At 44.9% G+C, this 16496-nt stretch overlaps 2 protein-coding genes across 4 annotated transcripts in view; both read right to left on the bottom strand.

The window, feature by feature from the left end:
• Positions 1-2856: 2856 nt before the first annotated feature.
• Positions 2857-7811, bottom strand: LEPROT (leptin receptor overlapping transcript). The gene is made up of 4 exons (XM_071436921.1): positions 7711-7811; positions 7430-7505; positions 6463-6649; positions 2857-5240 (listed from the first exon to the last, which is right to left on the bottom strand). The coding sequence occupies exons 1-4, from the start codon at positions 7724-7726 to the stop codon at positions 5124-5126; spliced, it is 396 nt and encodes a 131-aa protein (XP_071293022.1). The 5' UTR covers positions 7727-7811; the 3' UTR covers positions 2857-5123.
• A 1033-nt stretch (positions 7812-8844) lies between these two features.
• DNAJC6 (DnaJ heat shock protein family (Hsp40) member C6) overlaps positions 8845-16496 on the bottom strand; it is a 43353-nt gene continuing 35701 nt past the window's right edge. For 2 of the 3 annotated variants that reach the window (XM_071436929.1, XM_071436930.1), the window contains 5 exons: positions 16151-16285; positions 14189-14446; positions 13168-13313; positions 11959-12135; positions 8845-11077 (listed from right to left, as the gene is read on the bottom strand). In XM_071436929.1, coding sequence (XP_071293030.1) covers positions 10976-11077; positions 11959-12135; positions 13168-13313; positions 14189-14446; positions 16151-16285 — 818 coding nt within the window. In that variant the 3' untranslated portion in view covers positions 8845-10975. The remainder of the gene's footprint in view (positions 11078-11958; positions 12136-13167; positions 13314-14188; positions 14447-16150; positions 16286-16496) is intronic. The other variant, XM_071436928.1, reaches the window with a different exon arrangement.

Here is a 16496-nt window from a genome sequence, read left to right as displayed (position 1 = left end):
CTTTTGGGATTTTTATACAGGAAATGGTTTTATCATCCTGGAGCTGCTCAAGACATCATTTGTGTGGTGATAAAACCCTGCCACCCAGGGTGACACTCAGCTGTGTTCTAGGAACAAGGACAAGCTTGGGACAAATCCTCTCCCCGTGTTTGAGGCAGGGATTTGTGGATCCAGCTCCCCATTCCTGTGAGGCACAGGCAGAAATGCCAGCCCCTCAGCCAAGGGACAGTGACTGCCCTGACCCAGCTGGGTCAGGCTTTCATCCCCCATCCCAAATTCCCAGCAACTTCCCCAGGGACAGCCTGAGCAGCAGCCAGAAAGGGACAACTACTGCAGCCTTTGTTTCTGGGTGCTGGAAAGGGCTTTTTTCCCCTTTCAAGATGGAGAACTGGGAACAAAGGCTCCTGTTATACTGGGAAATGGCAGAGCAGCAAAATCCCAACCCCAGATTAAACAGTCCCAACAGAGGGTAAGCAAAACACACAAATGTCACCCTCAATCCTCTTATTCCAAGTGCTGCTTTCAAAGGCACTTTAAACACCCTTCAACTCGTCCCCAAATGCCCAAAAAACCAAAAACACCCAGGCAGCATCTGCCATTTATTGCCATGGACCAAGAAAAGGAAAGCAGCACAGTTAGGGCATTGGAAAATGAAGCTCCAAGCAGGGATAAATCAAAATTCAAATGTATTGATAACCTGAAATGCCCCCCTGGACCTACCAGAGACACCAACATTGCTGCTTGTACCTCAGAATTATTCTCCTTTTAAGGGTTTCAAGTAATACAAAACTCCAGCCTGAATATGATTTCTGCTTTGGTTTTTAACTCCACAACAGTGAGCAATTCATTTTCTCAGCATTCCCCAAGAAAATGTGCAACTGGAAACATGTAACAATGCAACACAGGCAGCTTCCACCAGGGAATTTCCACCAGTTTGGCTGGGGGCAAGCAAAGAGCTAAAAAATATTGGGGGCTCAGATCCCAACACCTGGGCTGAGTTGAAATTCCTGTTCTAATCATTTCACAGAAGTCTTCCCTGAATGCAAAACTGCAGCAGGAAGGGTAATTATCATATATAATGTGTATTTATCATTAACATTATGTGCATTTATTATGAACATTATGTGCCATTTTGCACAGTTATGTTGACTACATCTAAATTGCTGTATTAAAGAAAGTCATGGGTTGAGTCTCACTTGGAAAACAAATCTTCCATCTGTTCCCCAGCAATTTCCTGAGGGAAAAGAGGGGTGTTGTTATAAAATAATAAATTATTTTATAATTTTATATTTTAAAAAATATAAATTGTGTCCCCAGCAGAGGTGGGCAGGAGGAACTCCAAGTGTGGAATCTCCTGCACAGGCAGACCAGGGGTGGGAGAGGAAGCAGGCACCAAGCAGTCCATTGGAAAGATAAATATCCAGAATATTTGTTACAATCTAGAACTATTCTAAAATAAAAATAATAATCCCATTAAAAAAATAAATACTGGTCATGGGGAATAAACACCTGTAACCCATTTTTAATATAACTGAGAAACAGCTGAACCAAACCTCAAAATAAAGGGCAAAAGCAAAGCAATAAAACAAGATAAATACAGGACAGCCTTTTGAGAAAATGTCTCCAGCTGATCTTTAACATTTGATCCCAATTCAGCAGCCAATGCTTCCTCACCCATTTTATCAGATTCTCCCTGGAAAGCCCTGCAGTAGGAACTGGTCCTGTGTTTGCAGGGGCCACCTAAACAAATCAATGGCTCATTAGTACCTGGTGAGCATCCAGCTTAATGAGAGTCTGTCCATCCTTTACCAGAGCCCAAAACAATCCCTGCAGAGCAAACAGACAGGATCTGAAAAGTGCTGCTGTGTTAAGAATTGAGATCAGGGTTATAAAACTCATTTTCCAGCTTTCCACCATTTGCAGTTTGCCACCACAATTTGAAATGTGTTTTACCAGGACACTTTGTTTGGTATCACCCTGGTGTAACAAGTTTACAATCATTTTGTGGGATTAAAGGCTGTTCAAAGGTTTTAGGAAGTTACCCAAGGTGTTAATCACTGCTCAGGAAGGTTACCAGCTTCTGAGAGGATTGAAGAACCCACAAAACCAGTGCCAGACTGGGACCAGCCCCCCTGTTCTATTTTAAGCCAACCCAGTGGATGTGACAGGGAGCAACTGAAGGAAAACAGCAGAACAGGGGTGGGAGGGATAGGAAATCCAGGTTACCCCACACAGACAACTGCCCAAATCCAGCAGCAGGTTCAAAAAGGGAGTCAGGACCAAGCCTGGAGCTGAAGGGACTCTGCCAGAGGTGAGCAGCATTCCCAGCCCCTCCCTGGGCACAGATCTGACCCACACCCACCTTGTCCAGAGCCTGCCCTCAGGGCACTGCTGGGAGCAGAAAGCTCCAGCTCTCCCAAACAGACCCCACAAACTCCTCCCCATGGTGGGGATTCAGTAACTCCATCTTCCCAAGCTCTGGGGAGATCAGAATTCCCCACTATAAGATTTTCATCACTTTAATACCAGGAATTCCCTGGAAGAGAAGGAGAGCTCTGATGCCCCCTGCATCCCCGCCCTGCTGGCAGAGAATGGATTTCATCCCTGGAAGAAAGGGAAAAGCTCAAGCCCTACCTTACATCCCACCTTTTTTATGGAATGCTTTAAAAACCTCCCACATTCACCACATACACAAGAAAGAAATGATGATCCTTTACCTTCCCAACACATCCTACATTAATTCCACTTCCATGGCTCCTGGAATTGCCCATCCCACACCAGGAAAGCAGCACTGGACATGTTTTACCTTCCCCCTCACACCTGGCTGTTGTCACCTCTTGAAAAGACAGACAAATCTTTTAAGCATCAGATATGTTTATTAGACAATTCCAAAAGTCAGTTTTTAGTAGGCAACTTGGAAAGAAAAGTAGAATATATTTGAATGTCCGTGTTTTAATACTTGATGATGGTAGGAATATGGCAATCATAAAAAAGTGTTTACAAAAGGTACAAAAGCTGCATTCCCAGTGACAGAAACAGGATGAGCTGGAAAGGAAGCTTTGGGAAATGCAGCCACAGATTTGATCATGGAACACTGATCTTGCCATGGAGGTGCAGCCACAAAAATCAGGCTTGTGAGGAAATTAAGGCACTTTGGATACACAGTATTCACTTCCACACAGGAAAACCATTCCAGAGAAAGCACAATAAATTCCCATGGGAGGGATGGGACAGGATTCCCAGTACAGACCATCAGAGCTCAGTGGGAGTGAAGCTCTGGAGAAAAAGCCCCACTGAAATATTATTTTTTACCATATTTGATAACAAAGTAAATTTACTTTACAGAGATCCATGATTTCAGCACAATTTTAAACATTTCATGTAAAGTCCACGTGAAAATGAAATTCACATTAGGGATTAGTGCACGTAGCTACTTCCAAATAATAATACAAATAATAAAAACAATAATAAAAAAAGCATTGACCTTCTCCACTCACCCCCCATGAGGTCCCCACCAACCACAGCCCAAAGGGGATACAGTACAATGGAGAAATTTGGCAAAAAGCAATTTAAAACAGCATTTTCTGGCCCTCCTGGTCCCTTTAGATTGTCCTTGTTCACTGCTCCTGTCACACACTACAGAATGATTTATTCTCAGGAAAAATTCAATCTCAGCTGCTTTTCTTCCCCAAAACTCCATCAGTAATTGAGTAGCTTTGTAGATTTCCATCTCAGCCTTTGGTACATAAATGGAGTAAAAGCTTTCCAGAACCCAGCCCCAGTCCAAGAGGAGTTCAATGGAATTGTTAGCAATGGCATTAGGAATTTGCCATCAGGCACTGACTGGGTTTTGTTTCACTGTTTCACTCCATTACTGAGTGAAAAATGCCACTGTACAGGGAAAAAAGGCATCTTCTTTAAAACCACAGCAGGATTTAAACATGCAAATGATGTTTCATCTGAAAAATTTTGGTTTCTCACTAAAAGAAGTCATTTTCCCAGTTCCAACAGATCTCATCAAAAGCAGGAAGAAGACACTCAGGTAATTTGTTATTCCCAGGATTTTGGTAAGTTCATCCTGCTATGTCTTGGATGGAGCATTAACATCCAGAAATAAACTGTCCTTTAATGCTAATTCCTCTTGCAGCAGTAATTAATTACTGACCATTCCCTCTACGCTTACACAACTGAAGCAATAAAATTAGATTTTCTTAAGTGTGATTATGTGAATGTTTACTAGGATAATGCTATTAAAAATATAGTGTTTTAATGCAATAAAAACCTTCTTCCAGACAAAAAAACAGGAGTTGAAGAAGGGTGCTTGAAAAGCAAGGAGGAAATAAGAAATCCTACCCAGCAGAACATTCCATTGCTTGCAATTCACCCCCATAAGGACAGAGGTGAACACTAAACTGTGATTTTAAGTGTCCTGAGGGCAGTTTCTCCTTTTGTGAACCTTCACAGAAGTCATGTCAGCTTTAAGATGCATTAAAATACGTTATTCCCCAAATTTTTAAACTAAATAGGGACAGAAAATATCTTTGTGGGGAGAAAATGATCTTTAAACAAACATAAGTGGAAGGGGTTTGATTTAACCAGGGTTATTTTCTTTTGCTTTCCTCAGGCAGTAAGAGTTGGCATCACTTATGTTTGGCTTTATTGTCATTAAGAAAAATTACAGTTTTTCTCAAATTGCAATTAATGAGATGTAAATTAAATAATAACTGATGCTAATTAAAGCAGAAAGATTGACCAAGTTGAACAACCCCAATTAGGATAATCTTCATATTATTCTTTGATTATATGGTTAAAAACCCAACAGGAGTAGTGACCAATGGCTCAATGACACTTCAATAAACCAAAAATCAAGGCAAATACAGTAAAAAATTGGTAAAACTGCTTATTTTTTGTAAACTTCTTCAATGATAAATTCATAATAATTCCCCATTTCAGTGACTACTTCAAGCCAACTGTCAGCACTGTCCCTTTGGCTGAAGTGCATTTAAAAAAGCAAATTATTACATGATACTGTAAAGCCACACACATTAGAATATCTATACATACACACAGAACAGGGGAAAAAGCTGTGAAATATTGAAAATTACCAGCACCACAGCGAGCTCCTACCACTGCTCCCAGCTGAAGTCATCTCCTCTGCCAAAGACAAGGAAAAAGCCTAAAATGGTCAGGAAAATGACTGCATTGCCAGCCAGCACCAGGCCACAGGCTCCCCATTTGATCTGAAATGCAAGAAATGGAACAGTCAAAGCAGTTCTTGGAAAAGATGCTCAGGACAGTTATTTCTAGGCATTAGATCAGCTAAAACGCTAAAAAAAATCAGAATACTACAGAAAGGTGCTAAAAGCAGAACAGGCAAACAATAAAGAACTCAATTTGTGTGACTAATTATTCAATTAGCAGCCACTTGTGTCACTAATAAACACTTCAGCCAAGCTACTGCTAGGATTTAGAAGAAAATGATGACTTGCCTTCCAAATCATTAAAACACACCTAAATCAGAGAGAAAGCTGGTGAAATTAGTGCTCTCCTTTCATTGCCAAGCAACAAATTCAAAATATCTCCTTTTAAAGAAGTCACAGGCAGGGAAAATGTGGATTTAAAAGTAAACAGCTTTTTTTTTTTTTATTCATGAGCTGCAGAAGTAATTTCCTTAAATAAGGAACATTTACTCTCAAAACACACGACTCAGAGTTCCCTCTCGTGGTTGTGCTGCTGCTGCCAGGTTCCCCTTCCAAAATAAAAATATCAGAGGAATTGGGCATTGCAAATCAATTCAGAGCAAGTACATTTATAAATGTATTTATTGTGTAAATAAATAAATTCAGAGCAAGTACATTTATAAATGTATTTATTGTGTAAATAAATAAATCCAGAGCAAGTACACATTTAAAGGAGTGAAAGGGAAACCAACAGGAATGGGAAAATCACTGGGACTGGGGGGATTCTTTGCCTTTCAGACAAATGTGACCAAAATCTCAGCACTGGAGGGCAGAAAGCAAAGAAAGAATTTAGGCAGAGTTTCCTCAGGTTTTGAGAGGCCAAACTTGGGAAATGCTCTGGGAGCCACAAGGGCAGCTCTGGAAGTTTGGCCTTTTGACTGCCAACACTCCCCAGGTTTGCAGCATCCTAAATGGAGAAAGCAGAAATTCCAAGAGACAAATAAGGAAGTTGGAGCTAGAAGTGATGCAAAGGGTCATGAGACAGAGAGGCATGAGGTGCAGCAGGAGATGTTATCTTGTGCTGGGCCAAAACCAGGCTGGAGGGGGAAAAAACAGCAGCTAAAACCTTCTCAGTCACATGAGTTCTTTTTTCCAGATCAAAAAGGCAAATTTCAGTGGATTACTTTCACCTGGAGACAGCACAGTGATGAAATAAAAGCGGGACTGAAGACGATGCCCCCCAACAAGTGGGGTCTGAGAAGAAAAATTAGCAAGGACTTACTGCTTCCACCCGTGCAAGGATGATGGGAAATCCAAAGGCAGAGACAACAATTCCCGTGGTGAAGAAATAGGCCAGCTCCCTGCAGGCACTGCTGGCTGCATCGCTGTCATCACCCACCCTCTTGGCAATGAAGTGGGGAATGGGGCAGATGAAGTAAAAGATCAACACAAACAGGGGCCAGTACACTCTGGGGAGGGGGAGAAAACAAATGGGCCATCAGTTAAAAGAGAGCCTTCAGTCAGAAAGCTGCTGCAAAACTCCTGATGCTGCTTCTTGGCTTGAAAAGTGGATTGATCAGAAGATTGCACCCCAAATGGGGCAGTTCCACCTGGTTTTCCCTGCACTGATAGGGCAGCATGCAGCAAGGGTTAATTTATTTTACTTTTGCATTCAGTTTTGAAACATTTTGGTGATTCAGCTCTGGCCACAGAGGGAGCAGGAAATGCACTGGAGCAGGACAGGAGCAGCATTCCCAAATTACAGGGATGAAGCAGGCACACCCTCACATCTCCTCTCCGTGTCAGAGCTCTCAGGAGCCTCCTGCGAGGTTTTAAAGTGTTTTACAGACACAGAATCACAGATTTACAGAACAGTCTGGGCTGGAAGGGAACCCAAAGCTCACCCAGCTCCAGCCCCTGCCATGGGTGGGGACATCCCAAATGGAAACATGTGGGAGGAGGATTGTTCAAAGAAACAAGAAAATTAAGGCAAACATTCGTGTGAGATTACAAAGCAAGGTGGCACCGCATTCCCTGAGGCAGCACAGAGCTGTTTGCAGTGGTTTTATTTTAATGCAAATGCAAATACCGCCTTAGGAAGTGATGCTTAAACACAACAAAGCGCCACGTGCCAAGAGCCTGGGAGCGGGGGGCTGCAGGAGGAGCCAAAGAGCCCCATTAAATAATAAACGCTTTAATTAATGGATTTTAACCAGGAGAAGCTTTGCGAAGGGCGCGGGCCCGCTCACCCGTAGTACTCCAGGGCGCAGCCCAGCATGAGGAACGTCAGCCCGATGGCTCCGCTGAAGGACAGGGCCACGAGAGCTGCAACGGCACAGGGCGGCCGGTGAGGCACCGGGCCCCCCTCCCGGGACACCCGCAACTGCCTCACCGCGGGCCGGGCATCCCTCGGCGGGGCCCGGCTACCACCTCCCCCGGTGCCGGGCATCCCTCCCCGCCTCTCCCGGCCGCCCGCCCCCGCGTGAGGCGCTGCCCGGGGCGCGCTCCCTCATGAGGGAGCCCCCGGTACCTTTCACGCCCGCCATGTCCGGGCTCCGTTGGCACCGCGCGACTTCCGCCTTCTGGCCACGCCCCTTTCCCGCGCGTCACGTGACCGAGCCTTTAAAAGGGCGGGCGGCAGGCGGGAGGGCCTTTTCCCGCCACGCCCGCGCTCGGGACAGGGGGCGGGGCGTCCTGAGGGGAAGGCGGCGGGTGGGGTTTAACGCACGTAAACCTCGCAAAAAAGTGGGTTTGTTTTCGTATATAACCCCTGTATGAGGGTAAGAAATGTGTATGTGCGTGCGTTAAATTCGTATCTGTGCGTAAGAAAAGAATATTTGTGCGGATTTGAATCCGTAAACACCGCTTTAAAGAGCCCCCCGCCCCTCAGGCGCTGCCGTTTTTTGGGTACTCCTGCAAACCTCTGTTTTCACCCCAAAAAAACAGAGCCGGCCCGTTTGCCTCAAGCAGGGCCACCTCGGGACCTACATCATACACCCTTCTGCTAATCCACATGTAGAAAGGCACAGCTTTTTTTAAAGCCGTGGTTTTTAAGCCTTGGAATGTTTGAGATGACACGTTGGAGCTGCCATTTTTGACCCAAGAGAAGCCTTTTTTGCCCCAGTAATGGCCTTTTTACCCCAAAACAGCCTTATTGATTCAGCAATGGCCTTTTTGCCCCAAGAATGATATTTTTTGCCCCAAAACCAACCTTTTTGACCTATTAACAGGGTTTTTGTCCCAAGAAAAGCCTTTTAGAGGGAGATTTTGCACAACCTTTTCAATAACCCTCCCCAGGGAGTTTTTTTTCAGACACCTCCCTCCTCAGCTCTTCTCTTTTTATGTACCTTGCTCCATATTTTCCCCCATTTTTCATTATTTTAGATTATTTTGAGCCAGAAGGCTTATTAAAACAGGCTTAATCCACCAAATGCTTCCAAAACACTTGAAAAATTTGGCTTTGCTGGCTTGTTTGGCTGTGGGTCTCTGAAGGCAGGAGCCTGAGAACAGCAATGCCAAGTTGTTCCCAAATAATTTGGGAAAAGCACCTGGAATGCCCACCTGTGGATAATGACAGTGACAAAACCGACCCTGCCAGGGCTCACCACCCCTCACACAGGAGATGTAGGGCTGGAACCTCATGGTCACAAGCACAAAAGATAGCTGAATTTGTTAATTTGAGCTTTTTAATGTATATACAAATGTTTTAGACCAGTCACAATTTCATCGAGTATATACCGTATTTACAAAAATTACAGTAATTTAGTCAAACAGTAAACCTGAACATTGATAACCTCTGTCACTACCAGATATGACAAGAATGGATTTTTTTTCAGTTAACTATTTGGATATACATACGTCCTAATACTTTCATGCATCCATAAAAACATTAGGGATGGAAGTAATCAAAGCTTAAGTGGGGTAGAGGGTTGGATTTTTTTTTTTTTTTTGGTAAAGTTTAATGGTGGATTTGTATTTTTGTGAATGGATGACTATCCAGAGTTATGTGCCGTGACAAACTCGATACAAAGCTAATGAGGTTTTCATCATTAAAAAAAGTACGTTATAGTAATGAGATCCTTTTTATTATATAGGCATAGGTCACAATATCTACAAATGTGAATGAGAAACAATAAACCAACAAATCACAGGAACATGATTCACATTCCAGTTATCTCTTTAAATAAGACAAGCACATACTGGATCAAAACATTAATAAATAACATCCAGTTTGTTACTATTATCTTAAGGTCTTTTATATAAAAGGAGACCTATGTGTTGGTTTCACATTTTCAGTTAATGGCAGTAAATAATGGACCAGTACAACAAAAGGATGAGTTTTATACAGAAAGCCATGTACTTTGACACGCTGTCTTTGCAGTAATAGCTTTGCCACTTGAAAATGTAAGTGCAACGAGTAGTGGATTGTCTAGAAAAACCACCAGCCTTAAAGACTCACATCCGATGGCAACCTTTTCCTGAGGCAGTAAATACAGATTATTTCCTGCCCATCTACTGAGTATCCCTCAAACACAAATAGGTGTTGGTAAATAAACTGCTAGCTTTAGTTACTCTACAAAAAAACGCCAGAATTTGGGGTGAAGTTTGAATTTCAACTCGCTTTGGAACTAGGAAAGCTGCTTCAGCTTCAGCAACAGAGAGATTCCCTTGTGATGTCACTGCTTTGGTCCAATATAAACTTTTGAGCTAATCAATTTGCACTGGAGTGACCCCAGAGGTCAGACCCGGTCTGTGGATGTCTGTGCGACAGCTCGTACACCATGATCTGAAAAATGAAGTTGCAACAGGTTTCAGCCTGCCAAGAGCCTTGGCCAAGTGCTCTGGAGCTGATAAAGGCATAAAGGTGATACAAGTGGGCTGGGAAAAGTTCTGAATCCGCAGGAGGGGAAGTGCTACCTAGAAACCGGGAAGCTTCTAAACCTTTCCAGCAGGATTTTGAGTTGTTGGCATTTCTGTGATGGCTTCGAGCTGCTGATGGGAACCATGGGAAATGCAGCACGTGCTCATTCCTCACTTGGACCGGGTGGATTCACCCTCCCTTCCCCCCAAAACTGCTGCTTAACAAACCAGCAAGGGGCTGCTGAGCCAAGGACTCGTTGCTCACTTTCCAAAGCATTTGGAGGAACTCTGCCTGCACATTTCACTGCAGGGCTGGGAGGTGAAGCACAGCATTCATTAATGCAAAAGCAGCTGCCACACTGACCCAGCCCAGGATTCAGCTTTGGCTCTCTTCAGCCACACTACACTAGATGAGCAATTAAGCAGCAAATGGTGACTGTTAGGAGTGTGCCTAAACCACAGCTGAGCACTTCAAGTGGATAATTCGATCCAAACCCAGGAAAAAAATAACATACATCCAAGCTTGGGCCTCACCAGCAGTTGTTGGACTCAACTGAAGTGTTGCCATATCACACCTCACAAAAAACAAGGTAGGAAATTCACCAGCTACACTTTGTTGGAAACAAACAAGTTCCACCTTTTCCCAGTACGTGTTCTCTCTTGTCCCACTGGAACCCAAAACAAAATAGAAAAGTTACCAGAAACTGTAACCCTGTGGCTCTGGTGGGGCGAGCCAGGTGGCCAGAGTTCCTCTGAGCTCAGGATTCTGGAGACAAGTGTTAGGAAACCTTTCTCATGTTCTTCATGATAAGTATTAGGCTCTTAGTTTTCTGAAACTTGTGAATTTCCAGCCAGAGTTTGGTTGATCTGTGACATTTGTGACAAGAGACTAAACAAGAACTAGCACGGGTCTGGAGTGGAGGCTGAGAAAGTACCTAATACAAAGGTTTTTGTCCTTGGTTTTCAAATTCTGACCAGGCATCGTTCAGCTCCATAAATATCATCTTTGCATATTGTTCATATGGCTGCCCAGTAGCCTGGAATAAAAACAGAGACAAAAGAGGGGTATCAGAGCTCCCAAACAAGCTGGCACGTGAGCAGATTCCCAGGCAGTTCCAGGAGTTTTCACTTTTCCCTTGACAAAAATCAGCTACTCTGGAGGGCTGCATTCCTTAAGAATTTCTTGGCTTTGCTGCTCCTCAGAGCTGACAACCCCCAGAGCAATTCCCATGGGCATAGTAAATGTGACCTTCTAAATAATAAATATAACCTTGGCACTGGGAGAGGATTTTACCTGCATGGAAGGGGAAGGGCTCCACCTGACACGGTTCCTGGATGAAATCAGAATTCCTGCAGACCCACATCCTCCCAAGCCTTGGGACTCCCATCCCTGCCAAGGGGAAGCTTCCTCCTCCCCACGGGGTGTCCCAGGTGGAATTGTTGCTCCCTTGTCAGCAAGTGGCAGCAGCCAGGGCACGAGCCACGAGCTGGGCAGCCAAACATCCTGGTGGCTCCATTGCAGGAGTTTGATTTGGAACTGCTGGCCAGCAGCAGAATGGCTGAGAGTCCAAGTGAGGGTGACAAAAGCTCTGAATTTCTGCTGCTTGAAGCAGCAGGTTCCAGGCACGGCCTCGGGGCTGGCAGTGGTTTCACAAAACCCCTGACTGCTTTGGGCTGGGAGGGACCTTAAAGCCTAAATGGTTCCACAGGCAGGGACACCTTCTGCTATCCCAGGTTGCTCCAGCCTGGCCTTGAACCCTTCCAGGCATGAGTTTAGAGTTCTCAGATTCCAGAAACCAGCAGAAATCCTGGGCTCCCACTTTCCACGGAGCTGTTTGCAGCAAGAAATCAGCAATCCCATCCAACCCTTAATGCTCAATTTTGGTTTCCCCCCGAGGTGGAAGCAGCCCTGCCTTACCTTGTCGGGGTGAACGACGAGCACAGCCCGCCTGTACACCTTCTTCACCTGCTCTGGGGTCACCAGGTCTGCCATACTCACAGGCTTCCACTTGGTCTCCCCTGCCCACAGCACCGTGTGCATGGTGGACAGCAGAGCCCTGATGTTCCTCTCCTTGCCTTCGATCCACTCCAGGACCTGCAGGAAGGAGTGTAAGTCTCTATTTATGCCTCACTTTAGATATTCCACCAGGACTAAGTTTCTTCATTTGAATAGCCGTGACCCTGAGGAGCATCTTAAATTTCTTTCCATGCTTTAGAAAACCTACAGAAAACCTTTCTCTAATTGTCATTAATTTTTATATCACTGTTTTAAAATTATCATTGATTATATATCACTTGAAAGTTAAGACAGACTTTGAGCAATATCCCTGCTAAAAACACTGACTTATTAATGCTTGATGGAATAGCCAAAATGAAGTGTTTAACTGTCTGGTTCTTCAGCAAGGTTAATTGCACACCTCAACTAAGCTCAGCCAAGCTAAAATGTAAATGTGAAAACCAAAGCATAAATAGATTTTACAGTTCCAGGCTGAGCTGCTCCAATGAAATAAAAAGGCATCAGAGCAAAGAGAATTATATTGGGAAGGCCAAATCAGCTGGGAGCTTCAGTGACTCGACAGCTTTTGTGGGGATAAAAATGGGAGCTGGGAAAACTCCTGCCCACTCCATGGCCTGACCTCTGCCCAGCTGTTGTGGCTGATGGTGGTGTTCAGTGTGGTTGCTGTCACTTCCCAAAGGTTAAAACCTTTCCACAAGGCTAAAACCAGGACATTTTGAGAGGATCATTCTGTTTTTTAGAACTTTGCTTGGCTTTTGCTGCGGCTTTTCCTCTCCTTCTGTAATTCCAATTTGTGGTCTTATATTTCACATAGAGAGCAGGACAGACTGAATTCCCTTCCCTTCCATAAGAGATCTGCAGTTTGGCAATTTATTGAGGAGAGATGAGAGAATTCCAAAGCAGGCAGGATTAATGAGGCAGAGGATTAGTTCAATTAGCTGCGCCTGCTAATCAGGGCTGGAGCGCTGTGGAAGAGCAGCAGCCCAGACAGTGACACTGAGCGAGCCATTGTTGGTGTGGTCTGGCTGAGGACAGAAATGTAACCTTGGAGTTTTAAATCTCTTGAGGACATTGAATGACTGGGAGGACATCACCAAGAATTTTGCTTACTTTTAGTTTTTCGGGGTCCATCTCCTTTGCCATTTCTTCTTTTCTCATCTCAGCTATTGTTTTGGGACCCTTCTTGTCCTTGTGAGCATTAAAGCCTTGACCAGATAATAAATCTTCAAAATCTGCAGACACTTTTGGCTTGGAATCTTGAAAATGGAGAAGATTTGAAGTTATTATCATAACATGGGTGCATTTAACCCTGGCTTTCTACAGAAGATACATCCTTTGGTTAATCACATTAACGATCTCCCAGTGCTAATGAACATGAAAGCTGTTATTTAATGTTACTTTTAAGTTGTTGCTATTATTATTATAGAATCCCAGAATGGTTTATTGTAGAGAGCTTTTTAGATAATTAGTTAGCTGAGAAAAGACATTTCGATGTGATACCGATAGATAAAGATAAGAGAAACAAGCTGGGAACTGAGCAACCAGTGTCCAATCATTGACAAAGATCACAGTGACCTTCTCTGAAACAAGAAGACGAGAGAGAAAATCGCTTGCCAAAAAATGTAGATATCTTAAGTAGAGAAGTTAGAAGAATGCAAACATAAAAGCAAAATAATTGTTAAAAGATAGAAGTAAGTGTAGTTGATCTAAGTGTGCTTTAACCAATAATGAGCTCAGCTTTTGCAATATGTATAAGCTTCATTAACACCAATATAAATATGTGTGAGTTTTCAATAAACTTCAAGATTTGCTATTCACACATATAGTGTGTCGCATTTCTCCCGCCGTTCACGACAGTTTATGTTGGAAGGGACCTTGAAGTTTATCTAGTTCCAACCCCCTCCTATGGCAAGGACACCTTCCACTGTCCCAGGTTGCTCCAACCCCCATCCAGCCTGGCTTTGGACACTTCCAGGATTTTTTTGGAAGCTCATTTGGAATACAGGACTTCCCAAATAGCCCAGTTCAGCATCCAGGACAGGATAAAGCACCAAATAATCCCCGTGACTGACTTGCTTAGCCCTAACCTGCAAACCAAGGGACGCCCAAAGGTGAATCCCAAGGCTCTTACCAACATTAGCAGCTCCCTTTCCGCGCTCGCCCTGCGCGCCCGTGGCCGAGAAGCTCACGTTGTAGTTGGGTTTGTTCTGCGGGGAGGCGTGGGGCACGCTGGGCTGGCCCTTGGGCTGTGTCCCCTGCCAGCCGTACCCCGTGCCCTGCTGCCACCCGCTGCCCGCCATGGGCTGCGGCGGCGGCTTCTGCGGGGACGGAGGGAAGGCCCCGGCCATGCCCGTCGGCGTGGTCGGCTTGCTGGCGAACGAGGGCCCACCTGCAGACAGCAGCACAGGGACAGGGTCACGCTGGCAATCAAACCACAGCTGCCTTCTCTGGAATCGAGCGTCTGCTGGGGTCATGCCATAAAACAAGGGGGGTTCATGCCATAAAACAAGGGGGAAAGGCTTTTCTAAGCAGTCAGGTTTTGTAGCCAGGTGCAAATGCCCCAGATCGATTCCACAGCTTTTTCTCACAAAGCAGGATTGATCCAAGCAAAGCCCCCCAGGCTTCCACTTTCAGCTATGCCACAAACGTTTGCAGCATGGCTTTAGCCCCGAGATTGCTCTGTGAGCTGTTCCTAGGACAGCACCTGGCTTTGAGGGGTTGAGGAATGGGAGGTGGCTTGGGGAAACAGGGAAAGCTGGAGGTAGCTGACAAGGAGCCGCAGCTCCGTGGGGATAGATGGTGGCAACACAGAGTGACAGAATGATTAAAGTTGGGAGGGACCTTAAAGCTCATCCAGTTCCATCCCACTTTGCATCAGGCCAGGTTGCTCAGAGCCCCATCCAGCCTGGCCTTGAGCACCTGCAGGGATGAGGGAGCTCTCTGGGCAGCCTGTGCCAGTGCCAGCACCAAGCTGGTGCTGTTGGAATGGTGTCTCCTCACGCTGTGCTGATTAAAACCATCCACAGAGATGTGTCCCAGCACCTCATTGCTTTAGGGGATGCTCCTCTGGCCCTGGTTGTGTTTGTGGGAGGAACCCAGTGTCAGTGTTTTATTATTTCACACTGACATCCACACTCAGCTCCCAGCTCAGAAATGTGTCATGGAAACTGGATGAAGTGCTTTCGATTTACTCACGACCAACAAAAATGTGCTCAAATATCCTGGGGATGCCAAGGCATTTGTTTTTAAACCCCACCACTCTCCTACAGAATGTGTGTTTTAAAAGGACCTCGGTGGCTCTGACATGGGGCTTGGCACGGTTTTTATTTTGCTCCTGCAGAGCAGCCTGAAATCCAGCAGAGGGAACTGGGAAACCGAATTCCAGAGCCGTGCTGGGACTGACGCAAAGGGGAAAACAAACATCACACCAAACCACAAGGGCTCCCAAAGAGCTGAGGGCAGCAACAAAGGCAAGGAAAATCTATTTACCACACTCAGACAATGCTGGGCTTTAAGGGAAGCTTCAATAATTTCTCAGAACTGCCTGTTAAACATTGGAATTGAGGGTTTGCTGATTTTCTTATTACATAAAACAAGGGGAAAAGGCTTTTCTGAGCAGTCAAGCTTTGTAGCCAGGTGCAAATACCCTATCTTTTTATAATACTGCAAATTAGAGGCAGATCAATTCCACAGCTTTTCTCACAAAGCAGGAAAACAAGTCAAGTCTAGAAGGAAGCAATTCCTCAAGAAGCCCAGCAGCTTTGCAGAGCCAAATTCTCCTCCCAGGCCTGTAGGAGCACTTGAACACAGAGCATCCTCAGCCAGAGCATGTTTGGACTTATCAGAGGCTGTGCTTTGCAATCCATGGAGCCTGCTGAGCTCCCTGCACGTTGCCAGCACATTTTTTGACCAGGGATCAGGAAAAGCAGGGATTTGTGAGAGTTTACAGAGAGTCAGGCAGAAGGAAAGCCTGGCAGCAGCACTGGCATGCAGGTGGGCTGAGAGGCCCCACACATACCAGGCTGCTCAGCTTATTTCTCTAAAAGAATGCTGGTAATTTATTATTTTCCTTTTTTTGATAGGGGATGCAAACCTGCTAAACTTGCTCCAAGGCTTCCTAGATCAGCAAATGGATCCAGTGTTTGGGGTTTAGCCTGATGAGTGGGAGTGCTGTGCAGGGATCCTGTAGGACTGGTGGCAGCAGACTTACTTCCCATTCCTAAACCTCCTTAAAAAGAAAAGAAAAGAAAAAAAACCACATATAAGAGAAAAAAGAACATTTTTCCTTCTGTTTGACATTTTTCCTCCTGTTTGATATGAGTGCAGCTCTTCCCCAGTGCTCAGCCACATATTAGAAGTCTGTTATTAAATTGAGTGTACCATTGTCGGGTTCCTCAGCAGCCTCAGCCTTGTTGCACTCCCACTCCCAATTAGGAACA

The sequence above is a fragment of the Agelaius tricolor genome, unplaced genomic scaffold (assembly GCF_023055355.1).
Source record: "Agelaius tricolor isolate 1412-34295 unplaced genomic scaffold, bAgeTri1.0.p SCAF_11, whole genome shotgun sequence".
NCBI classification, from domain to species: domain Eukaryota; kingdom Metazoa; phylum Chordata; class Aves; order Passeriformes; family Icteridae; genus Agelaius; species Agelaius tricolor.
Note: the sequence above shows the minus strand (reverse complement) of the source record. Positions and strands in the feature narration are given on the sequence as shown.

What these genes read in the sequence shown, in the direction of transcription:
- LEPROT (XM_071436921.1), bottom strand. An exon ending in TGCGCCCTGGAGTACTACGG is followed by an intron (nt 6,650 to 7,429) that starts GTGAGCGGGCCC and finishes CCCCCTCCCCAG; the next exon opens with AGTGTACTGGCCCCTGTTTG. An exon ending in TCCTTGCACGGGTGGAAGCA is followed by an intron (nt 5,241 to 6,462) that starts GTAAGTCCTTGC and finishes CTTGCATTTCAG; the next exon opens with ATCAAATGGGGAGCCTGTGG.